The sequence below is a fragment of the Ammospiza nelsoni genome, chromosome 9, assembly GCF_027579445.1.
Source record: "Ammospiza nelsoni isolate bAmmNel1 chromosome 9, bAmmNel1.pri, whole genome shotgun sequence".
NCBI lineage: Eukaryota > Metazoa > Chordata > Aves > Passeriformes > Passerellidae > Ammospiza > Ammospiza nelsoni.
The window spans coordinates 22,059,371-22,084,567 of NC_080641.1; the positions used below are offsets into that span (position 1 = coordinate 22,059,371).

General features: G+C 43.9%; 1 protein-coding gene across 1 annotated transcript in view; it reads left to right on the top strand.

Annotated features, from left to right (window-relative positions):
- Positions 1 to 25,197, top strand: part of DDAH1 (dimethylarginine dimethylaminohydrolase 1) — a 56,224-nt gene that overhangs the window by 17,958 nt on the left and 13,069 nt on the right. The window contains exons 2-4 of the mRNA XM_059477947.1: positions 21,384 to 21,483; positions 22,560 to 22,633; positions 23,222 to 23,341. Of these exons, the coding sequence (XP_059333930.1) occupies positions 21,384 to 21,483; positions 22,560 to 22,633; positions 23,222 to 23,341 (294 nt within the window). The remainder of the gene's footprint in view (positions 1 to 21,383; positions 21,484 to 22,559; positions 22,634 to 23,221; positions 23,342 to 25,197) is intronic.

Here is a 25,197-nt window from a genome sequence, read left to right on the forward strand (position 1 = left end):
TAAAATTGGATTCCAGGTAGCTGAAACTGTGCTTCATTATATCCTTCAAGAAAGACAGCTGGGGTTTTGTCTTGCTGATGAAGCCTAATTTGAATGACTTTCCTCATCAAGCCCATTTAATTAAAGATTCATTACACTCTGTGTAGTGTAACAGTGAAACACAGAATTGTCCTCTGGGCAGCCAGCTGCCAAAAAGGAGGGATTAACTGTAGCTAAGATAGGGTAAGAAGTTGTGGTATTAAAATGCAGCAACGTGCAGGTTTGAGGCTGGGGCAGAATGGGAGGGACAGTGAAGTGCCACTGTGTGTGTCTGGGGCCCTGGAGAGAGGGTTCTGTGTGATCTGTGGGATGTGCTTTCCCTGCTGTGCCTAAAGGGCAGACCTCATGCTGTCTGCTGCTTTCTAAGGTTTATTGTAGACAGAAGGAAGAGGATGGACTCTAGCAGCCTTTTGCAAAGCCTGTATGCTTTGCAACCCAGAAGATGGACAATGGAAATCCATAAAATGATGCTCTGAGTTTGCAACAGGAGCACTGGTTGTACACCAACTCCTTGGCTTAGTTTTTGTCCCCTGTGTTTGTGAATGGGGAAAAGAATGGTTTGTCTACTTGTTGTTCAGCAACAAACACTTCCAAAACCACTGAAAATGTTTTATGATGGGATCCTTAGTGGTGGTGGGCTCTACACTGGGGAAATTCTTCATACAATTCCTCTGGATGGAGCAGTGGTACCACTGGAGCATCCATCCGTGCTAAGTTGTAGATCCATCTGCTGCCCCAAGAGAGCAATGCACAGTTATGACTTGTTTGGCAGCAGAGGGGCATAGGTTAGGGGGTTTTGTTTGTTTTTCTGGTTTTTTTTTTTCTTTTTCTTGAAAAAGAAGATTGTATGGGTCTTATTTACATCTGAAAAGAGGAACAACTAACTTGGAGAAGAGCATTTTGCTATAAATCTCATGAGCCTGTAAAAAATTCAAGGCTGCAATTAAAAAGCTTGTTTGTACTCTTTCTGAAGTGCCTGTTCATCTTGTTTGCTCTGATCAAGAGGGAAAATCTTATATTACCAAACAAACCATGAGAAGGCCTACCATTGCTGGTGAGAGCTGCCATTCTGTAAGGAACCCACTAAAAACCAACACTTAACTTCTTCTGATCCCAGTTCTTTCTGTCTATTGATGACTTTTGTTGAATTGAATAGCCTTCCATAGTCAGAGCAGCAAAACAGTGGCACAGGTTCTTCTCTAACATGACCTTTATGGCTCTCACTTGGTTCCTTAGCACCTTTGAAGGTGCTTTGGTTCTCTGCCTGCAGAAGCCACCAGCTGGTGGCCAGGCTTCCCCCTGCCAGCTCTCCTTGAGCACAGCTGAGCACCTGTAGCTTCCCTTGACTGAGTCAGCAGGGCAGGGATGCACCATTTCCTATCTATCCTCCCAAGATAATGAAGCTCCTGAGCTGCAGGGCTGGGGAGGAATCATTAATTTCAGTAAGGGCACTTGAAAGCTGTTGTTTTATGTGCCAAGTGTTTGTTGATGTGACACTGGAGTTGAGCTGTAATTGGGAATGGAGAGATGCAGTTATATTTTGGTTCTGTAGTCTGAGCCTTCCACAGCCAGTGTCTCTGGGTGAGCTGAGGGTGTTCACAGTTTCTTTGGGGGCCTTAGCATCTCTTGGATTTTGGTAGGTGACAGTGTGCATGGAGCTCCATGTTACTTTTAATGCTGTAACAGTCAGTATTTGGGGTCTGATTTGGTGTAGCACAAGCCCCCAGTCATTTGGATTAGAGGGCAGAGCATGAGCTTGTCCAAAGATCAGCAGCACTGTTTTTTTCAAGGAAAGATCATGTAGCATTTCATAACCAACACTGAAAGACCTGTTGGAAAGCTTAGCCAATCATACATTTTTTTCTGAGATTTTCTCAATTTTATTTTTAACCAGATGAATGCAAACTACCAGTGTCCCAGGCACAAGTGCTGCTCCAGGTGCCACTCCGTGGAAGAGGGGGCAGCTGGAAAATTACATATCTGAAACTTTTCAGAGCATGATCTGAACATAGAGATTTCAGCTAGAGGTAAAGGAAACACGAAAATAGTGTTTTTCTGTTGAAAGCTCTGGCATAGTACTGTGACAATGACATGTGGTGCATCTCTGCTAGCACGGGGTTGGTTACATCAGTTGTGCTCTGTCTTGGGCAGCTTCTTACAGACTGTCTGTTGTATGCAATGGGAACTTGCTGTTCCAGGTAATATTGAAAATTATGTGACATCTCTTAGCTTGTGAAAGCTCACTTATCATTCCCACCCCCATCTGAAAGGGTCTGCTAGGTACATATGTGTGTGTTGATGTACACATGTGTGCATAGTGTATGTAATTACGTATATGTGGGGCTCTTTTCATTTCATGACACTGCAGGAGCTGCTCATATACGCCAATGTTTGCTGAGAATTAAGCTTGTCTTTGAGAAATAGTTTAGCTCTTGATCTTAGGCAGGTCTTAAACCTGGGACTCAAAGGTAGGAAGAGGAGTGTGCTCAATGATGACTGTAGCTAATTCTCAGAAATAGCATGGTGTTCTTTCTGCCCACCTTTCTCTTTCATCCTTCTCCTTGACTCTATTCCAGGACGTCTTGTGGAAAAAGGAAAAGTCGTTTCCGTTAGAACTGGCTGTTTTCCTTCTTTCCATAGATGTTTTTTTACCCCTCTACTCTCAAGTTAAATGGGAAAACAAAGTATGCAGTATTTCTGCTGCAGAGTTAAATATTGATGAAGATTAAGATGCATTAAAAGACTGAGGAAATTCATGGCTCAGGAATAAAAATAAGCAAAACTCAGAAAATTGAAAAAATGTTCAAGTTTATGAATAGCTCTTTATCTTTCTACCTTCCAGCATTACTTCCAATAAAATGTTTCAGCATCTTGATGCAAACATTCCAGTTTCACTGAGCTGGGGGCAAGAAAGTGCTGTACAGTAACAGTTATGGGGGGAAAATGTTCTGTGCTGTGTTGGTCTTGGACTTCCTTGGAGTATTTTTGTTCCAGATGTTAAAGTGCTGGTTTTTTCAGAAGCCTTGTTAAGTTGCCAGAACATTAGGGGGTTTTTTTTAAAGGATTTTCCGAACCCCAGCTGATTATCACAACACACAAGAATCCAAACTTGGGCTCGGCTTTGCTGAGCTGCAGCAGCTGCAGCAAATCTGTGCAAAGGCGCAGCTTTACAGCGCCATCATGGAATGCCCTTATAGGGTAAAACTGGGAGCGAGGGAATTCTGCTCTGCTGCCTCTGCAGCGCAGGATTTACGTCAGCCACTGAGTAACATCAGGTTCCCCAAAGCACAAACAGCCTCACATACACGCTGGGGCCATGGTGGTAGCAGAGCTCCCAAAAGAGTTACAGCACAACAACTCAGGGATTGAAGGAATTCTATCCCTTCCGCCTCCATCCAGGCAAAGGATGATGGTCTGCTCATAGCAGAGGCAAAATCAGTCCCTGGTGTGTTTTGTTTCCGGCTATTACAGCATTTTTCTGGCTGACAGCACATGATGGTGCTGGTAGTCCATGGCACAGACTGCACATTGCTGCTCTACTGAAGTCAAAATGCCACCAGTGACTCCCTGACCCAGTGCCCCAGCTCCCCCTGGCCCTGTTGCTCACATTCTTTTCAGCCCTTTGATCTAATCCTTATGGAAATAGATGGAAAAATCTCCTAAGCTGTTTTGTCTAGTGAGAGTTGTCAGTAGGAAACTTCTCTTTACAAAAGCAATAAATGGATAAGCGCCTTCTACTTTGCTTCTCTCCTTACCTGCCTAATTTTTGTCTTTGTGCATCTACAGAAACTCTCAGCTATGGTATTTTTGCACTTGATGTGTCTTCCCAAAGCTTACAGTACCTCCCCTGCTGCCTTCATTTTGCTTTTAAAGGATTGTCAGCCCATATGAGCAGAAACCTGTGAATATCCTAGTATTAAAGACAGCATGGAGCTCAATGTGTTCAAATTCTTTTCCCTAACCACAGTCCTCTTTTCAGAGGTGAATTCTGCCAACCAACTTGGGTGACACACTCTACTGTGCCAAAGAAAGCTGCTGACTTAGCCAAGCATATCTGCTGTACCTGGAAAAGGCTGCTTGAGGCTGCTGGAACAAGGCTCCTGCCTTCTGCAGGACAGATCCCCAGTCTGGGGGGGCTGGGGCAGCACTGGGCTGCCAGGGCACATTGCCCAAGGGTGAGCAGATTTAGCACCCAGCAGTGTTTCACTGTCTTGGGTCTCTGCCTGGCCTGTGAGGGCCGTGGCTCTCCTTCCTGGCAGCGAGGTGGGGTCACAGCCCTCGTGTGGTGCCTGGGATGGGGGTATGGCTGGGGCTCCCACTGAATGGCACCAGGCTGTCCCCTGCCTCAAGAGAGAACCACAGAACAAGGCCTGCTGAAAAAACTGGCAGGGAAAAGTGGCTAGAAGTCTGTATTTTGAAATGGGGTTTTGTTTGGTGGGTGTCAAGAGAGTGGCAGCTTGAGGTGGTTAAAGTAGGAAGATAACAGTGTCAGCTCTCTTCTGCTGTCAGTATTGATGTCTCAAGGAAGAGATGATGAAAAATAGAGTCCAAAATATGAGATATGAGCAGATGAAATGGCTCAATCACTATAAAATAGATCTGAAAAGCTTTTCAGATCTCCAGAGCTGAAGTTTGTGCCACAGATCCAAAGGACCCTTTGCTGTAATGGCATTAAGATGAGACTGGGATGTTAGGGGAGGGCTGTCCCCATCTCCTGGGACCAGGCACTGTTACTCACAAGGGGTTTCACCCTGGTGTCTGGTGTGCCACAGGAAAAGCTCTGCTCATGATTCATGCTTGTAACTGAAAGGCAAGAGTCAGTGACTTACCCTGTGTCACTCTGTGCCCTCTCTGTGTGGGCCTAATCCCAGGGAGCTTTTCCAGTTTTGTTTATTTTTTCAATAGTATTTCGTAAAGGATTTGCTTGAGTCTGGTTTTGTGTAGGAAGATAGTCACATGGAGACCAGAGAGGAAATTCTTCCAGAGGAAAATCTGAACCTTGGAGTGAAAACTGGTCAAAGAAGGCAGAAATTTGGCTGTAGAAGTACAAACAATCTTGTCTCTGCTGTGGCAGCCTGATCCTCAACTGGGCTTTGGAGGGTGATAAAGGGAGGATAGCAATGAGTCAGGATAGATAGTTGCACTCTGTCGAGGTCCTTCCTGCTATTCCCCTCTGACTCATGGATTGCACAGAAATCTCTAAATATTTCACATGCCAGTGGCCCCTGCAGCAGTAGGCGTGAGATTAAGCCCATTTTTTAATCACTGTGACTCTGGACAAATTACCCTCACTAGCATCCTCAGACTCTTCCTATTTCAGAGCAATGGAAACAGAAGTCATCCCTCATTTACCCAAACTGATAGATTTGAACAGTTCTTCTTGAAAGGTACAATTTTCATAATTAAGTGAAAACAACCACCAAAAAGTCTCAATTCTCTTAAAATCAAGATGTTGCAGTTCAATTGTATTTCCAGACTCGGGCAAGCTGCTGGAATGCATGCAGTTCAACTTTCCTCTATGATATAATAGTTTAAAAGAGATCAGGGTACATTTTACCATAGTGTCTAGCAATGTGAGTTTATTCAGACTTTTGGCAGGCAGTTCTGCACACTCTTGCTAAAACTGTGAATCATCCATTGTTGGCTGATTGCACTCCAGTTGCTAAGAGATCTGTCAAGTGCATACTGAGGCTTAATTCTACATTTGCTCTAAGAAGGGCTAAATGTATTAAATTGGAGCATGTCACATCCTTCCTAAACAAGTAATTAAGACACTGCTATGAGCCTGTCTGATGGAGAGAAGGAGCTGGGAACAGCTGGAAGATTTAACTTGTGTTGAGGTTGATCTCTCTGTCTGGGAACACTAGACTTATTGCATGTTGGATTTTCACAACCTGATGCATAGTGGAAATAGAAAGGGGAGGGAGACATTAAAAAAATAGAATTTGCAAAAGAACTTGTTTTTCAGTGTCCTTATATAAACCTCTTAAAATGATCTAATGCTTTTTCACAAAGTGTAATTTTTAGTAATGGAAAGACAATACGTCAGTGTTTCCCGAGCTGCCTTGCCCCCCGCCCCTCCCAAGTGAACTCTGCCACTCACACTGCTCCTCCCCAGCTATCCCACCACTGGGATGTGTTTTGCAATGTGTACTGCAGATGCCTGGTGCTTTCACTCAGGAGTGTACTTTAATATTCCTCTTTGCTAAGTACACCTGCAGAAGTGCTGAGTAAATGGTACTGTACGGTATCTTTAACCACCTTGTCTGTCCTAAATAAAGCTTTTCCAGGAGACCTTTTAGTACCTGCAAGAAGAAAGAGGATCCATTTGTAGGCAGTGAGCAGAGCACATTGTCTAGTTCTGTGAACCTACTCCTGCCTGTGCGAGGATTTATAGCAATTATAAAAAAAAAACAAAAGTAAATGAAAAAAAGTTCTTTAGTCAAGATTTTGAGTCCTCTGTTCCTAAAACTCTACATAATTTACACTGACATTAGCCATGTGCAAGTGTCTTAGTTTCTCATCAGGCTCTGTATCTTCTACCCCATCACTGAACAAGAAGAAAAAGTCATGGAGTTGTGGTGTCTGCCAGTCTTCTCTGGTACCCAGACTGGTGATGAGCTCCCAGGTTCAGCACTGCATATATCACCTCCCAGATCTGTGCTGTCATATTGGGATTGGGCTGCTTGCTGCCCATGGGTGGCCCTCTGCTTGGGCTCCAAAGACAGGAGAGAGTTAAACACAATCCTTGCTTAGTTGTCTAAATGATAAATGATCTTCCTTTTAGAAATGAAAGTACTATTCCTGCATCAGCCATGGCTAATGATTTGACTGTGCAGTGCTTCTAGGTGCTGTATTTTGTCAGAGCTTGTTACTGAATTTTGCTTCCTTGTGTAGGTCTTCATAGACATGAATGAAGACCTTTATAATCCTCTCTGTGATCCCCTGAAACAGATTGAGCTCTGTGAATGCTGTTAGATGGGGATTTTGGGAATGATGCATTCTTTCTGGTGGCTGCTCTCCAAGCTGCCTGTGACTGTGGGATGTTCTCCCTGGCTGGATGTGGCACTGAGAGCAGCTGTGGCACTGGGGATCCACATTGGGATGGTGGATCTGTCCCTACAGCAGTGCCCTGCCTGTCTGTCCCGAGGTCCCTTCAGGTGTGGGGCAGTGCTTGGAGCCCACGTGCAGACAGGGATCCTCTGTGGTGGCTTGGCTGACAGACTGAGCAGATGGGCCATCCCTGGCTGTGGCCCCAGGCCCTGGGCCAGCCAGCAGCCTTTGCACTGGCCATATGGCACCCTGGCTTGGTCACTTGTGCCCCCTGGGCTGTCCCTGCCTGTGACCTGGTTTGCTCAGGTTTAACACTGCCTTGGTGGCTGGCCAGTGATCACTGTGTGCCCTCAGGCTACTTCTGTGAAACTTGGGTGACCTTGCACGGAGGGGCTTCTGTTTGAAACACACCTACTCAGCAGTGATTTTCATTCTCATCAGGTCTTGACATGTGTGCAAACATTCTGCTTGTATCCCAGCAGCTTTGTCACTTGTATCCAGCTTAACCTGCTACATCAGTGCTAGTGATGGTCAGCATTTCATCCAAAGCTGTTGTAAACTAGATGAGACTGACTTGTTAGAAACATATGATGATTGGTTGTAATAATTTTTTCCTTCTGTTTCTTAGTACTCCCCTGTCAGTCATTTTGCAGATTTTTCCAGCATCCCCATAAGGATGATGAACACTACAGAGCTCTTACATTGGTAGGAATCATCCTGAGCTGCTGTTTTAAAACTGCTTGTTAATAGCTGCTGTGTCTTCCTGTGTTATGGAAGGCATGGGATGAGAATTACTCTTTCTAATACTCTCTGAATATTTAACTGGCTTTTTACCCATGCAGAGCAGAAATATTTTCCTTTTTGGCGTGAATTTTGAAAGTTTCACCTTTTCCAGGTGAAGGGTAATTTCAGGTAGTAATAAATCAGCATTACTGTTGCTCTTCCTGTTGTTCCTAAAGTAGGGAAATGAAGGAGGGGAAAAGAAGATTCTCATGCATATTGATTCTGATATCCAGAGGTTTTTGCTAGGTCCTTTTGCTTGTATAAATTCTTGTAATTTCTGATACTTTGTGCTAAAACTTGCCATAATTGTTTTGAGGTTTATATCTGATTTAATTTCATCTCTGTACCAATTAACTTAAACTTTATCTCTGATCCTTCATCTAACACAGCATTATTTTTCACATGTGAGAGTGGGTTTTCTGGTCATTTAATGACATTTTCTTAAAACTGCTCCTAGGCATCACATATTTTTAGTGTGCAGATTAGCTGCTCAGTGATTTAGCTCAAGTATTTCAGCTTTGTGAAAATAAGGCTTTTGAAAATTATTAAGTCTGTGTGTTATTAGGTCTGTGTTATGTAACCGCTTTTACTTACTAGGAACATCCATTTTGGCTATGGAATCTGTTACATATTGGGTGTATTTTTCACTTCATCATTTGGTCTGAAAGAGAACGGGTGCAGAGTATCATCTGTGCTCTGAACAGTTTATCATGCCTTTGTAATGTATTGCCCTTCAAACATGGGTTAGGTTTTTCAGGAGCAAAATCTTTGTGGTCATTGTAACAAGAGGTTTCTGAGGGAGCAGCTGAATGTCTTCAATGAGAGCCAAGGGAGTATTGAGAAGTCCTGATGTGTTCCAGTGTGTTGGAGGCTTGCTTCCTATCTTTGCCCTTTTTATCAGCCTGTTACCTGCTGAAGTGGAAGCTGAATGTGAAGCAGACCAAAGAAAATACCACGTTCTTTTTGCTCTGACTTCGCAGACTGTGTTTTTTTCTTCAGCTTCTCTTCAGTGTTGCATAACTGCAGTTATAACTTTATTTTGCCAGCCAAAACAGGTAGGAAAACAAGATTTCTGTATTTGCCTTGAGCTCTTATGACTTGGAGGACATGAAAAGCATTCAGCAGTAGGCAGAGACAGTAGGTAGTACTGACATCTACAAAGAATATAGCAGTCATTATTTTCCCAGGTTTCCACCTCATTGCTTGACCCCCAGATCTGTAAGAGTGCACAGTGTGGAGTCACTCTGGTCAGCAGAAGACTCTTCTTACTGAAGATGCTAAAAAAACTTGCTGTACAGCATATGCTTGTCTCTGGTCTCTGAAGTGTAACTCAGTGAGTGTGAGGAGTGAATGAGGAACTCCTGAGCTGTCTTCCTTACTTGGGGCGGCATAAATAGCAAGTTTTAAAGCTATTTTTAAAAGATTTGTTTTCTTCTCCAGGGTGCTTGCAGGAGATGCACTGAGTGCTCAATGCCACAGTCAGAGGCAGCTGCCCATGGGTCAGGCGCTCATGTTAATGTTCCCCATGCTTGCAACACGGTGCAGGCATTGTTTCCCTCCTAGGTTGGGTGGCAGGGCAGGTACACAACTGAGTCCCTTTGCTGAAGGGCTGGGCCTTGCCTGGCTGGGACTGTGGTCCTCAGGGAGGCTCAGCCACCTTGCACAGCAGTGACAGCTTCCCCAGTGGGGCAGGGAGTAGTCAAAACCAGGAACAGCTGCCAGGTGCTCCTCGTGGCAGGAGTGCACTCAGTGGTTTTCATTTAACTTTTTCATGAGTGACTGTCACTCCAGCCCCAAGCTCACCTTCTGTTTGCAGCAGGTAGCTTGCATCCTCCTTGCCTGAGAATGCTCCAGTTACAAGCTGTCAGGTTTTTTCCAGGCCTCTGATGGTGTTGATAGCATCTGCTTAGGTAATAGTTTCCATTTGGTAACAAATATATAAATTCCAGTGTTTCTCTTTATTTCTGTGTGGTGGTGAAGTTGTGTAGGACTGTGTGGAGAAAGGAAAAGCCATTAGAGTGGCTATAAAGTAAAACTGGAGTTTGATGTATGGTCAGCTCTTGGCTGCTGTTCCAGCAGATGTGCTCCCTGTTCCCACGGGAGTCTGGAAACAGGCTGGTGTTGCGCTGTGTCCGTCAGTCATGGCACTGCTGCTTGCTCTGTGCCATGGGGTTCCTGCTGAGCTCCTGGATGGCAGGGGTCACTCCAGACAGCACACTGGATCATGGCATCACCGTGTCCCCAGAGCAGGGCTGGCAGCAGGAAGGCAGAGCTCGGGGCTGCCCTGTGTAATCCCTTGGGATCATCGCTGCTGCTCAGCAAAGGGCGCCCACTTGGGTGCAGTGAAACCTGGGCATGTTCTGCCTCAGAGAGAGGAGACATAATTAGGAAATGTAGGTCATCAAAGGCAATTAGCCCAGTGCAGTGTAGCTGGGAAGAGTTCTTACTGTATTTACTTCCTCCTCAGGATAGTGCTTAATAAAGAATGCTCCAAGTGAAACCATTGCTTCTAAGATGCACTTTAAAGCCTGCAGAGAGATACTTCCCTCCCAAAATAACTTTGCAAAATGAAGTAGGCAGGTACTGAAGCTGTGTCTATGGTGCCCCAGGAGTGGGATTGGTGAGTGAGTGAAGGAGAGAGGGCTCAGTTGGCAAATACACACCTTTTTAAAGGAGCATGATTGAGTTAGGAGTCTCACGTCTAAAGTGTCTTTCTACTACAAGAGCTATAATTAATTTTCTCCAGGTTATTTTCCCCTACATCTCTGTGCATTACAAGCTTTCCTTTGTTTAAATCCACTTGTATTTTATGCATGAATACTGAAAGATGTTCCTACAGCAGCAAAGTGCGGACTGAGTTCCAAACATGGCAAGGAAATGTAGCTTGTTAAAATGTAACACTGTTTCCACCCCCGATTTCTCGGTACAACCTAAACTGACTGCAATATTTAGCTCAATTGAAAGAATGTGGTCTCAGGATCTGTAAAAGTGTGCAGCAGCTTGTTTGGCAGGGAAAGGAGCAAAACAATGAACCACATTGCACCTGTTAGTGCTCTGCAAGTGCTTTCCTTACAGGCATGCAGACATTTGCATTCTGCATTTATTGTGTTAAATGTAAAGGGGCATCTTGAGTGGGGGGAATTCATCCTCTTCTACCTGCCTAGAGCTCAGGTCCTGTGTTCAGGTTTGGGCCCTCCTAATTCCCACCTGCAAACAAATGTTCTCCTGACAAATCTGTGTGGAATTGCAAGCATCATTAATGCAGGCAATCAAAGTGTCCTCTGAGAGTTGGAATGACACTGACTTGAACTTAGAATGAGCACCTAAGCAATTTCTTTTTGAAAAAGCAAAAAAGTATAGTATCCTAATCTAGGTTTTGGGTTGAAACTTGATCAGTACATATCCGTTGCTATGTATTAAAAGGATGTGTGCTGCATCTTAAAAAGAATATTTCAAGTTCCCTACCCATATGCCTATATTGCAGAAACTGTTTGGGCAAATTGTTTAAATGTCAGTACATTGAAACTCATGTAGACTTAAAGATATTTAAATGCATGGGGGCCTTGAAGGAATTCCTTTGGCTTGTACCTCATCAGTATTTGTGGCACAGCTCAGGGCTGTGTAGGTCAGAGTTTGTGCGTGTGTCCCTTTTTGGCTGAGTGAAATATCACTGTGTCAAGAGCAGGTGGCTGTGTCCCTTTTCCAAGGATTTGGATGTTTGTCATAAATCAGAAATCCACAGTTCTGCAGGACTGCTGCTGGAGTATCACTTACATCCAAAGTGGTTTTCAGGGCAGACACGTCTTTCACAGCCCTTTCAGCGGAACGGTTTTGGAGAGGCTTTGGGAAGGCTCCCGTGCTCCCTCCTCAGGGCTGAGGCCATGCTTCAGCATCTCGAAGGTTGCTGTCCTCTCTTGGGCAGGAGGACTGAACCTTGTCACGTAGGAGCTTTAATCACCATGAACTCCCTGTTCTGTAACTCTCTGGTCTTGTAATTTTTTGAGCAACAGTGTTGCAGTTCCCCTGAGACATTGGTGGGGGAAGGAGGGGAGGCAGGGTCTGAGCAGGCTGGCTGAAAAGCAGGAGCTCACTTTTGTTATTGAGCTGTGTTAATATAATGAAATGTCCATTGCAGTGAAGGTGATCTATGTGCAGTTGTTGATGTTTTTAAATTAATTATTGTCTCTAGTTTTACAGCTTAAAAATGCAAAAGGTGAGGAGGAGGATGAACTGCAGACCTGTCTCCAGACGCACAGGAGGGTGAAGGGTGTCCTGGCAAAACAGCCCAAGAGGTGCCATTGTCCCTCTCTGCATTTGTGGGGTGCACGGGAAGCTTCTGGGGACAGAGGTTTTTCCCAGCCCTGTGCTGTGGGCTGGGCTGAACTTGTGGTGAGCCTGCAAGGAAATGCAGGGCAATACATTGATTAAAGTTCCCATCTCTTAAAAGATACTGCACCAACTGCTGTGCCTTGCATGTGCTCTTCATGTTTTTCTGCTTGCTGTTTTATCCTTGTTCCCTTCTTATGACTGTAAGCCTCAGATGGGAAGCTGGTGCCAAAGCAGGACTTGGAAAATTGTCTCTTTCTTTTCCATAGTCACTGTGAGTTCAAAGAACAATAGCCGTGTTACTTACTGCATAGTTTTCTTTAAGAATTTATTAAAATTGTCAGTATAGTATTAGACTGACAACAGTTATTTTCAGGTTGAAATGTCCCCCCTAGCCCTGTGATAGCAAATTTGATCATTAGATGATTCTTTGTTTCCTTTTTTTATATTGAGGTGTATTATTGACTTTTAAAAACCATTGGTGTGTCTTCAAGGCTTTAACTCCATTTCATGGCTTCCAGCAAACTTCCATAGGCCTGCTGGCATTACACTTTTTTTGCCTGCCGCTGGAAAGCTTACTAGAACTAGCTGGGAGAAGGAAAATGGTCAGAATCTAAATTTACTGCCATTATTGTTGTTATATATGTCTAGACACCTCAGGGCACTCTTGCAGCATGTGTTAGCATCGCTAAAATACGACAGACAGGTCAGCTTCTCTGAAAGCATGAATGAAACCTATTATTAGAGGGGAAAATGCTGGGTTAGTATAACCTCTGCCCGTGGGGCCCTTGTTATAAAATAACATGGGAGCAGCCGGATGCTCCTCGTGAAAGGCTGCCTAGTGAGTGAGTGCAGTGGGAAGAAAAATATTCTTTGTTGCCTCTGAGGATGGCCATTGCTCCTTGAGCTGAATGGTTCCAGAGGGAGCCAGGACAGGCAGGTGCCCTCTGGAGCAATTGCTTCTCCTCCCTGCCCATCCCTGGTGTGTGGCAGATGGGGTGGCAACCACTGGGTCGGGTCTGGAGCTTCCCACCAGAGAGACTGAATAGGGTCAGATGTTTGTGATGATGATTCTTGGCCATTTGTGCAGCTGAAATCTACAGGTTGGGTCCTACATACCTCAGAGAGATGATGGGAGATGTCAGAGCTGGGGTGTGATGATGCTTCCCTGCTGGGATGGAGCTGGATGGGAGCTGCTTTTCAGCAGAGTTGGGTTAGTCAATATAAGATTAAAGCTTTTAAATACCCTCTGAGAATGACACTGATATGCTTTTCAGTGTTAAAAACTACAAAACTTGGAGCCTTGTTGGTACAAGGACATGTGCACACAGCAGATCAGCAGGCAATGGCAGACCTGCCAGCAGCTTGACAACTAACTGTGAGGAATCTAACAAAATCCATTTTAATGCAAAAATGCAAATACTCTTGAAGTTTTTTAAAGAAGTTTTTGGTATTTGATTGATAAAACTAAGATTTAGTGAAGAGAGGATGAAATGAGTTGCTGAACTGCAAACTCAAATGAAAATTCATCGCAGACCGAGCACTTGGCTGAGCACTAGTGAAGCTGGGAGGTGCTCATACCATTTACCACTGTGTTCAAATTGTGGGCACCTTGCTCAAGAAGCTGCAAAGCCCCACTTTTCCCTGTTGAGAGTATTTAATTATTTTTCATTTTTCCTTTGAAAAGACTTCCCTACCTTAAAATAAGCAGAGTATCCTTGCCAAAGATCTTTCAGCCTCTTTAGAATAGGGCATTTAGATTACTGGGGACAAAGTGAGTGTCTTGAATGCTCTGTGTCAAGGCAGGAACAAATGGCACAGAAACAGTAGTACAGTACAGAGTGAAACCTGACAACTTGGTGTTAAAGGAAAGGAATGCTACTGTATGGTTCGATTGTGATCAACTTATCTTCAAGTGGGTTTATTAGCAATTTAATGGAATATTGGTTATTCAAGAGCCATAATAGCCCTGGTTGAAATGTCCCTTCTGCACGGTTTTCCCATACCCTGTGGAATGAGCAGAATGTGACAGTTGAGCTTTCAACAGGCTTCATGAATTTTAAATACTTTTCAGCTGTAAAATGGGGCACATGGCGTTTGGTCAATGATGGACAAGGAGCTGGCAGCCGCTGAGGGTATTATGGGATATTGGGTGTCTGGGAGATAATGAATGCTTGGCTTATCCAGGTGCATTCTTGGCCTGCTGTGCATGTCCAGACAGAATGGAATATATTTCTCTGTCCAACATTTAACAATTGATCATTTTGTAATTGTAAGCAGAAAGTATTTAGAACATTATTTTCTCAGCATGCCTGTGTCCGACTTAAATTTCATGTCATCATCTTTATCCGGCAAAATCTTCTCTATTTTTCTCTAGCATTGCATTCATGCCCCTTAAACTTTGCCACTAACCTGATTTTATGCTTAGTGGATCTCAGAGAGTCTATTCTTCTAGTGACTTTAAATCTCCATCTTTTTAACATCCTTTTTTGTTTCCCAGTGAATTTTTAAAACCTGACTGAAATTATTTTCACTTGTTGTGGGTTGAAATTTCAGCCCAACTTTTTGTAGTCAGCTGGTTGCTGGCTCCTGCTTTATGGGAAATAGTGTTCTTGATTTTAAAGGGTAAATGGTGAAAGAGGGGAAGGAGAAACCCAGGCATGTTTTACTCCTGTAAACACCTCAGTTCTGCTTAGATATTAAAACACAAAATGTTCAAAGGACAACCAGATTAATTATGTTTTAACTGTACATACATGGAAGAGGAGGTTGCTGCTTGAATTCCTGAGATCAGTCAGATTGAAGCTCCCTTCTTGCTTGATCAAGAAGCTTTTCTAGGACGAGGAACCCCTTATTTTGGTTTTCCTGCATGTGCCAGTCCCTCTCTGTGGTGCCCTGGTTTTTCCATGTGCCCCTTTCCCTGTTAGTCCCTGGTATGGGACTGTGCTCAGCCCAGTCTCAGGGTGCTCTCCTGGGGCAATGGCCACTCTGCACCAGGAACATCAGCACATCCCTTGAGACTGGTGCAGGAGTAGGGCACCAAGTGGGTTTGGATCCATAATTAGCAGTGCATGGGCAGTAACAAATGGGATCATTATCTCTGGCCCTTTCTGAACTCCATGGTTCATAAACACCCAAAACTGTGCCAGAAACTGCACCTGCTTTTGGTGCAAGCTTTGATTAAGCATGAGACCATCTTAGAGCTGCAATCTAGAGGCATTAGTGTGGGATCTGTGTATGAGGAGAAACTAACAAGCTGTCATCTCCTTGAGAGTACAGTTCAGGAGTCCCTTGGTGCTCTTCCTTGTCCCTTCTCTGCCCTTGTTTGATGAAAAATGGTTGAGGCTTGAGGACAGGCTGTGCTGGTTGGTATTTTGGCACAGCCCCTGAGCCAGGAGAGACTGATTGATGCTGCTGTGTAACCACCCCACCACCTGGTAAGGGCCTGGCCTTGGACCTCCATGTTGGCAGAGTGGCAGGCTATCATCAGCTGAAAGGCCAAAAAACCCTTTTTCTGGGTATGTGATGTTCAGCCCAGTTTAGTGAGGTCATGCTCAGATTGCTCAGAGCTGAGCAGAGCAGATGTGGTTTGTGTGGGTGTCTTGGAGCAGCATACCCACCCGTGGCATCTGGGAGCACTGCTGAGCAGTGCTGATCCACTTTGGGACCAGGCCACTGCTGGCCTTTTCCTTTTCTCCCCTTCTCAAGAGAGGCAGTGGGGTGGACACAAAGGCCCAGTGTGGATGAAAAGGGAGCTTCATTGCCAAAGGAAGCCTGTCAGCTGGTGGAAGTGGGAATGGCAGGTACAGCATGTCCTTACCAGGGTGTGCTGGTGGCTGTTTGTAGGACAGAGCTACCCTTTTTGTCTTGCTCTTAACACACTCTTACTGCATGACCTTCATTGAATAGCAGTTCTGGAGCATCTTGTTCTTACGCTCTTTTCCTGATGAGCTTTCAAGAGCCAAAGCCCTTTCTGGTATCAACACTGGGAAAATGAGTTGGAAACTCTGCCACAACCAACATCCCACAAATTTCTGAGATCCATATGCACGAGGGTGTGCATCTGACCCACTTAAAGCAAGAAAACAACCAGGAGTGGGTTTTTCTTCTCAAAACCCCTCAAAACTACTGCAGCACTGCTTTATTTTCTTTGAAGCCTGTGCAGGTCCAGAAGGGCAGTGCTTATCATCAGGAGACAGACTTCCCTCATGTCCAAATGGAGCAGATTCAGGCAGGCAAGAACATGGATTATGACCAACATTGGTATCTGGTTTTGCAAAACTGAAGTCTACCCTGTCCTGGCCCCAGATCTGTCCATCTCTGTTTATAGCCTTTATTCAGAACCTTGCTGAAAAATGTACTATATATGGACAGTGGCACTTTGTGAACTCAGAGCTAATGGCTCCAGAAATAATCACCTTTGAGATTATTATAGTCTAACTTTTGCGTATGTTAGGTCTGACATTTGATTTGCACAGCTATGAATGCCTGCTTAAAACACAATGAAGTAAAGTCTGAAATGCAGTATTTGTGATTTAACAAGCTGGAGAAAGGGGTGGTGGATGTAAACTTTCAGGAGACAGTGCAGTAGTGTGTCTTGGACTGAGAGCCCTTTTTGTTGGAGCTGTGGTTGGTCTCTGGAGAGCTGAGCTGTGAGCACAGGGAGCTGAGCTCTGCTAGCTTAGGAACCTCATTTCACCTCTGGATCATGGGATGGTCTTCTGCCCTCTGAATCCCTCTGCATCCTTTTCTTTAAGCCAGAGCTGGAGGCACCTTCCCTCTTTCACCAAGAGCTTGGAGACAAAGGCAGATCGGTCACTGCAGTCATTAGAAGATGCCTGATTTGATACCATCTGCAGCCTCTGCCAAGCCCCAGCTGTGCCCCTGCCCACGGGACATTTTGGGAGCCTGAGTGGCGCCTCACCCATGGCCCCACCACCCAGGGGAAAAGCTGCCCTGCTCTTGGCAGGTGTGAGATGGTGGCTTGCAAAATTATTCCCCTGTTTCCACTGTCTTTTGAAAAGATAATTTCCTTCTTCTGTCAATAACATAAATCCCATAATATGGTTAGTGCACAGGAGACCAGTAAATAATTTAGGAAGCAGCCTATGTTTAGAGTGCATCAAGTACTAATATAGAGAAGGAAAAAGTCCCCACACATTAGTTACAGTAATTGGTGGAAGGCACCAGTCCGAAGGGTAATGAGCTCCATTTTTAAAGCACGAGGAAATTAGATTTTTATAAATGTCAAACACAGTTATTGTCCTCCTTCCTTGAAACAGAGCTGAGCTGGCTGGAGCCCATTGTCTCTCAATCAGCTTTGATATGGATTAGACACATCCCATCTCACACTAGGAATGTGCTTATTAGAAAAATATCACTGCACAAAGCATACAAGCTTTAACACTCAGCCCATGTACTAATGGATACACATACAATGAAACCCAATATCATGTTACAAACCTTAAGCTGACCTGAGATAATAAGGTACAGAAATCTGAAGGGTTGCAGATGAGTGCTCTCTTTGTGTGCAACATTTCTGACTACCTGGGATTTTAGTTTTCAAATAAAGGAGATAAAGTGAGGGAAGGTGACTTTTCCTCTTGGCTGCTTCTAAAAGAGCAAGCAATGTAAGTCTTCTTCATGGTGACAATGCTTGTAATCAGGTAGTGTCCAAATATTTTGTGTATTTTACTGGTGTCTCCTGGGTAACTGTGGTTCCACAGGGGACTTTTCCATTCACTGTTTTTTAGTTCTTTCCCAGAAAAAAGTAAGAGGTGGTTATTTGTTTATACATCAAAGGTTGCTCTGTGAGTTAGTCTTTTTATTCATAATGAATGAAAAACACTTCAAAAAATGGCTATCAGTTATTTGGAGAGCATAAAGTGTGAGCAGAATAGAGGGCTTTGTAAAACCAACCCTCTTTCCTACATCCCTTTTTAAAACATCTTCCTTGAGGATATCAATCATCTGGCCATCTTTAGCTTGAGATTGTATCTTGTTCCCATCTGTGGAAGCTCTGTTAGAAAGTAGCACAGTACTTCATGATGTGGGAAGGTTTAAGGATGGAGCCAAGCTTTAGAGTCCCTTTCGCAGTGATGAGATAAAGACTCAAGCTGCTTGTGTGGACTTTATCCCATGCTAACCCAGCCCTGAATGCTGCATGTGCTGTTTCCAAGGTGGGACTGTGTCAAAGACATTCCATGGACAATGCTGTGTTGGAGACCCAGCTCAGGAATTCTGCAGGATGGCTTTAGAGATCTATGGTGGGGATCATGTGAGTCTGTGCTGTCCCCTCTACAGGAAATTCAGCAGATGGGCTATTCAGCCCTGGTTGTTTTTCTGGAATCCTTTATTTACAAGTGTGCTTCTTTATGGAGTTTTCTTTTCAGTTGTCTTTTTAATAATGTCAAATTTTCTGTTCAGTCTTCTTCATCTCTTGTGCTTTTTTCATCTCTGCTTCAACTGATTGAAGTTTCTGGTGTTGGCCTATAGGAAAAAAAAAAAAGAGTAATTTGAGACTTCTGTTTTACTCAAGCAAGGGATGTTGAATGATATTCCTAACATGTGCCACAGGAACATCCACAGCTCTGCTGATGCTTCTGCTTCTGGAGATGTGGTCAGGGAGGAGGGCAGGAGTGCTGTGGGGAGTGGGGGCATGGCAGGGCAGCACCTGGCTGGATTTTCTCTGGCAGCCCAGACAGCTTCTGCTGGGAGCACCTGCCCAGCAGCACATCTCCTGAAAGGGCTTTCTCTTCCTGGTGTTTTGGCTTTGGAAGCTGCAACAGGTTGTAGATTAATTGGAGATGGGTGACCATGCAACAGGCTGGGTGAAGCTGTTTTTCATTGTCATTTGGCCTTCTGCCTTAAATACTCCCATCTGATGGTTTTATTTCTTTCTTTCTTTATTATTTATTTATTTATTATTTATTTCTATCTGCCTGTGACTGGTGTCCCAATGGGGAGTTTGCCTGTCTGCCTCATGTCAGCACAAAAGAGTGAATCTGTGTTCTTGGAATGGAGCCCTGCTTTTAACATGCTGCATCTCCATTACTCCATATTAAACAATTGTTTTCTTCTTTGGGTTCCATTGACTCTTATGCATGTAGCACCTGCACAGTAAAACTCACTGGGCTTCACAGACAAAAGAAATCTTTCTGCTCTCAGCACAGGGATGTTATGAAATGTTGCCATGTTTGTACAACAGCAGTTTTCCAATATTACCTCAGCTGTTCCCCATTTATTTGTAAAACACCATGTGTGTCCAATCCACATTATAAACCTAATTTTAAAGAATGCTGGAGGTTAAACAACAACACTAAGGAAGATGAAGCCTTTCTGCTAAGCCTGGAGACTCTTGAGTGCCAGGTTTCTGCCTGAAGTCATTTTAACATCAGATGAAAGACAGAGGAGCAAAAGAGAAGTGTTACTTGTAAATGGCATGCTGTAGGCTCATTCCAGGCTGCATGCCAAGGCCTTAGATACTTCTCTGTGCATCCCTTGCTATCAGAATCCCCCTGCATACAGCTCTGAATTGCACTATAACCCATCAGAGTTCTGCAGGTGGCACAAAGATCTGTCTCTGTCCTTCAGAAGTTTTAACTGAGGCACCTACTTTAACAGTGTGCTTGTCCAGGGTTTTTTCTGTCCAGTGACTGGAGAGTGAGAAGATGCTAGAGGAGAAGAGAAACCTCCAGAGAGCAGATGAGGCCTGGATAAAGTGCTGCCCCAAGTGTATCCCACACAGACCCACATCACCTGTCCTGGCAGCCCATGGGCACCTGCCCTTGCCTTTAGGGCTCAGGGTTAATGGGATCACTCACAAATGCCACATTGCCAGGTTATGGAAAATGAGCAGGAAAAGGAAGCTTAGGTGGATCATGTCTGGCTCTTTCCTTATTCCCTGAAGCCAGCACTGCTCTTAGGAAGGTGTCAGCCAAACTGTGTGCTGCTCTTGTGCTGAGGCTGCTACAGTGAGAGTGAAGGACCTGTCACCATCAGGTGTCCTTCCTGCCGTGGCAGGGGTAGTTTGGCAGAGCCCAGGAGCAGGGCTGCTGGGACTGCCTCTGTTGTTGTACAGTGCTGGAAGACTAGTATGGTGTCACTTGTTTTAGCTTCATGTGGTTTTTCTAGAAATGCTTAATTTAGCCCCTTAAATAGAAGAGTGATCTGTGGGACATGCAGAATATAAAAGGAGTTCACTGTGTTTGCCATGTTTATTCATGCTTTCTGGGCACCTCTAGTTAACCATGGTGGGGAAGTTTCACTGAACATGCAGATGCCCCTGTGTGGGATCAAGTTCACATTTCTGTGGATGAGCTCTTATTTTGGACATTCTGCAAGGTATAGGCTTATGCTTTTGGTGAGCCGTTGGTTGTAAGTTCTTCTTTTGCCTTACAAGGCACCACAGTGATGCTGTTTGAGCACAGCCCCTGTTCTGGATGGCAAGTGATATGAGCCTTTATAGAAACAGATTCTGCTTTAGGCATCCTCAGCAGCCCTTAGTGGGAAATAAGGAACCTACTGAAGCTGCATTCCCTGCTCCTGACACAAGCTTCTTTCAGCAGGAAACAGGCTCTGACTTCAGCAAGCAGGAAGCCCCACAATGTATAGGCATGAATTGTCTTGTGATTCTGAAGCAGGGTAGCTCAAACATGCAAGAACTAGTGCCTAGTAAAATTGCAAAGCCATAAGGAATTTGAACATTTACTGACTAGGGGATTTTTTTTCCTTTGGGCTGAAGAGGGCCTTGGGTAGAGCTGGCACCTCTGTGGCTGGCAGAGCCACCTCTTGTGTCTGAGCAGAGTGGAAGGAATGAACCTCACTCCTCTGCTGCTGCTTCTTCTGGCCCAAATCTGAGGGACAAGGTTTGCAAGAGGATATTGCTGTGCAGAGGGACTGGACTTAACATGTGCTTTGGAGCACTTGTCTGTGCCTCCTGAATGCTGCACTGCAAAGACAAGAACCTGATCTGTGCCCCTTGCCAACCCATCCCCCAGACCACAGAGGCCTCTGACCACAGGTGGGGAACTGTGATGGGCAGGGCCACGAAGGACCCTGCCACCCATCTTGCTAAAGGTGCATTAAAAGGCTTTAATTCTTATTAATTATATGTATTTCTGGCAGGTTTAAAATTTTTTTTCAACAGTACAATATGTCCTTAATAACTTTCTTTTAAACAGGTTGAAGCCATGAAGAGAGCACTGGAAAGTCTCAACCTTAATATAGTCGAGATGGTGGATGAAAATGCAACCTTGGATGGTGGAGATGTCTTATTTACAGGTATAATAATCACAGGGAGTGAATTTGCTGTTTACATGTTCTGGCTGCCTTAAAGACTGCATGTTGTCTGATAGCAACATAATAAAATGTCATTCCTGTGGTTTGCTGAATCTGTTGTTTGCTAAATGTCATGAAGGTTGCTGAGAGATGAGTTCTCAGTGCAGCCTTCAATGTCCTGCCTAATACCTGAATAAATGGAGTAGCAGTACACACACTACAAAGAACAGCACTGTGCATACAGATTTTATTTTAGCTTGTAAAGTGCCAATAAGAAAAATGCTTTCAGTAGTCAGCTGTCTGGGGTTGTTTCATATTTCTTATTACAAGCAGCTAACATTCACCAGACTCATTTTCAGGACTTGTAAAAGCTTGATGCAGACAATTGTCACTAGTTCAATGAATTAAATGGAAAAAAAAAATTTACTTTATCAAGGATGTGGTAGAGTTGCCTGTCAGATGTCATGAGCCTTACATGCATGGCTGACTTCAAAGATGAAGATACTGCCTGTGTTTTTTATGTCATTAAACCCATTAGGCATTTTCTCCCATTGGCTGCACACAGCGCTGCTCCCTGCCCGTGCTGAATGAGCCTGTTTGTTTTGATCAGCATCACAGGAGGCTGCCTGCCTGCCTTGGAGCACCACAGGGAAAGAAGCGTCTCCTACAGAGGCAGGCCAGCAAGGGAGGCCTTCCTCAGGCAGTGCAGATCCAGCGCTGATTTTCTCTGGTGCTGGAGGATGCTGATGACTGCAGATCTGCCTTGAGACCAGAGGAAATCTCAAAGGGCGAGGGAAATGGTTAATCAGTGGTGTACTAATCCAGCCCAGCTGTTGTCTTTCCTGACCCAATGACCACTGGAGAGATTTAGAAGAGGAAGCTATTTATGCTTCTGGTTAAATATCTCTTCTGGCAAAGGATTAATTGCTTTAGATTGTCAGCTCACAATTGCAGGTTGCATTCTTTTATGCTGAATTTTCAGTTTAAATACTCATCTTGAGAAGAGAAACATATAACATGAAAATCCTTGAAAGATTGCTTCAGAATGTCTCTAAAGCTAGTCTGATTTTTCATTCCAGGCAGAGAATTTTTCGTAGGTCTCTCCAGGCGGACAAATCAACGTGGTGCAGAAATTCTGGCTGACACATTTAAGGTTTGTAGATTCCTTCATGCCACAGGAAATAGGAGCTGTCATTCACTGAACTAATTGAACAGTTGTACTGGCTAAGATGTTTGTCATACTCGTGTACTTTATTTAAGACCTAATTTAAAGAACCCCAAAGGTCCAAGTTGCTGAAAGGTTTGAGCATCCTGTAAAGTGATAGATGCTGAAGTTGGATCTGAAATGTGAGATTGCTGCATAACAATTAGTTGGATAGTGGGAGGATGTTATTTTTTGAGAGCACATAAACACTCACGTTCTTCATGTTCTCATGTATCAGCCTTGTGTTCTTATTGCTGGTTCCTGGAGAGGTTTTATGTACCTACTGTTTAATTAAGCATTTCAATGTATTTCTTTATGGTTGCAACAATAGAAGTATTTGAAACATGTTCTGGATTTTATGTCAGTCTTCAGACAATACAAGCTGGTCCAGAGGAGAGTGTCATACTTAAACAGTTGACACTGTGCCCCGGGGTAGATAATTTGCAGAGAGTAAAATTAATTATGGAATGTCTCCATATAATTATGGAACTAGGACACTTAAAAATATTTATAGCACCCTTCTTTACTCCCATACAGGATTATGCTGTCTCCACAGTCCCTGTTCATGATTCTTTGCATCTGAAGAGCTTTTGCAGCATGGCTGGACCAAACTTGATTGCTATCGGATCAAGTGAAGCTGCACAGAAAGCCCTCAAGGTAAAGCACCTAAGGAAATATTCTAAACAGCACATCTCTTTCTGCTCTTTTTAAAATATCTGCTTAAGGATGCTGGAATTTTAAAATACACATAGATCAGTGAAAGAGGAAACAACAACTTCATGTTAGGGTCTCCTGTGTGTGCAAACCAAAAAGAATGTCTCTGTCAGGCAAGAGAATTGTGGTGTTGATTTAACTTCATTTATCTTAATGGAAATAAACAGAATATGCAGGTTATTATTTACAGCTTTTTAGACTAAAAATCTGATAATTTGGTGTTAAAAGGGAGGAAGGAGATATAGTCAGACCAGTGGGGATGTTGCCATGAGGAAACTTATCTTTTAGAATTCACAGAGGGGAAGTAAAGGTTCTGTCATGAAAGAAGGAGGAGGAGGCCCTACACTTGTATACAGTGTTTATAAACATGAGCAAAATTCAACTACAATACTGGTTGCTCAGTGCTGCAATTTGAATTTGAGCCAGGGCTAATCTGAGAACTCATCAGTTTGATTAAACCCTTCTGCACTGCTCGGTTAATCATGTTAGCATCAATTTAGCCATTGTAACCAAAAGCATTTTTTGTCTAACTTGATCAAATATTGCTGGTAACTAACCATCAAGTAAACACCAGCATTAATCAAGGTAAAGTAATAAGCAAATACATTTTTAAAAGGACATGATAATTACCAAGATAATCTAGCAGTCTCTGATTATTGGTGGATATATTTTTAAAAATAAATCAACTGTCAGCCTTCAGTATGTTTCTCTGCACTGGACATTTGCATGTGTCTGAGGATAGCGTGTGCTCACACCCTGCCAGCTGAGGTTAGGGATTCTGGGCTGGAGCAGGGTTTTGTCCCCTGGCATGTGCTCTTCTCATGCTCCTAGAGAGCTGACAGGTTACATCAGGCAGCCATGTCACAGCAACATATGGAGTTACCCAGGACATGTTCCAGTGAGTTGGATCTGGCTGTTTGTCCAGGAGTCTAAATCTCCTATGAGAAACTATTGGCAAACAAATGGGTAAATTTTCTGTCTTGGAAATGATGGCATTTGCAGTGCTGCTGATCACCAGCTTCCCCTAACATTTGAATTCTTGCTTTCTGACAATGTATTTGTATTTGTTTACTTGCCACCAAAGCAAAAAAAATTGCAATCAGCTTCTTGCAGTCTTGTGGAAATACAAGTGCAAGAGGATCTTGGAGGAACTGACACTTGGAATTAAAAGCTGTTCCCTGGATTTCAGCAGATGAGCTGAGCTGCAGCAGTGCTGTCAGCTGCTCCTGTCACCCAGCAGAGTCTGTGGCAGTACAGTCCCCTGAGCTCCTGCCGAGTCTGTTGCCTGGCACAGCCCAGCATGCCACTCCTTTATTGTAATAATTTGTTATTTTAAACTCCTCCTTCATGTTGCCATTTTTTGTGACTGGAGATGCACTCATACAAGCAAGATGACTGAGCTGTCTTTAACCATCTCTGGTAACTGAGTTGTTTTCACATGTCATGTTAGGCAACTGCTTCTAGAGAACTGCTATATCGTGCTACTCTAACATTTTACATTTAAATTGGGGTTTATCTGCTTACATTCTTGTTTGAAAGAGAGATTTTTCTTCATTGTTCTTACTGCTGCAACTTATATATCCTTACAGTACTTCAAAAATAGAAAAAGAGATTGCATCTGGTGCTCACATATGGCCAAGTGCAATTGATCTTGAGTTCAGTGCAGTATGTGTAATGTAAAGCTCTGCAAGTGAGCTGGGAAATGAATCCACAGAGTTCAGGATAATAGACCGCATGCTAGAAGCAGATAATAAATCAGAAATGACATTTTAACCATTAAATCCTCTTCAGGTTTTGGC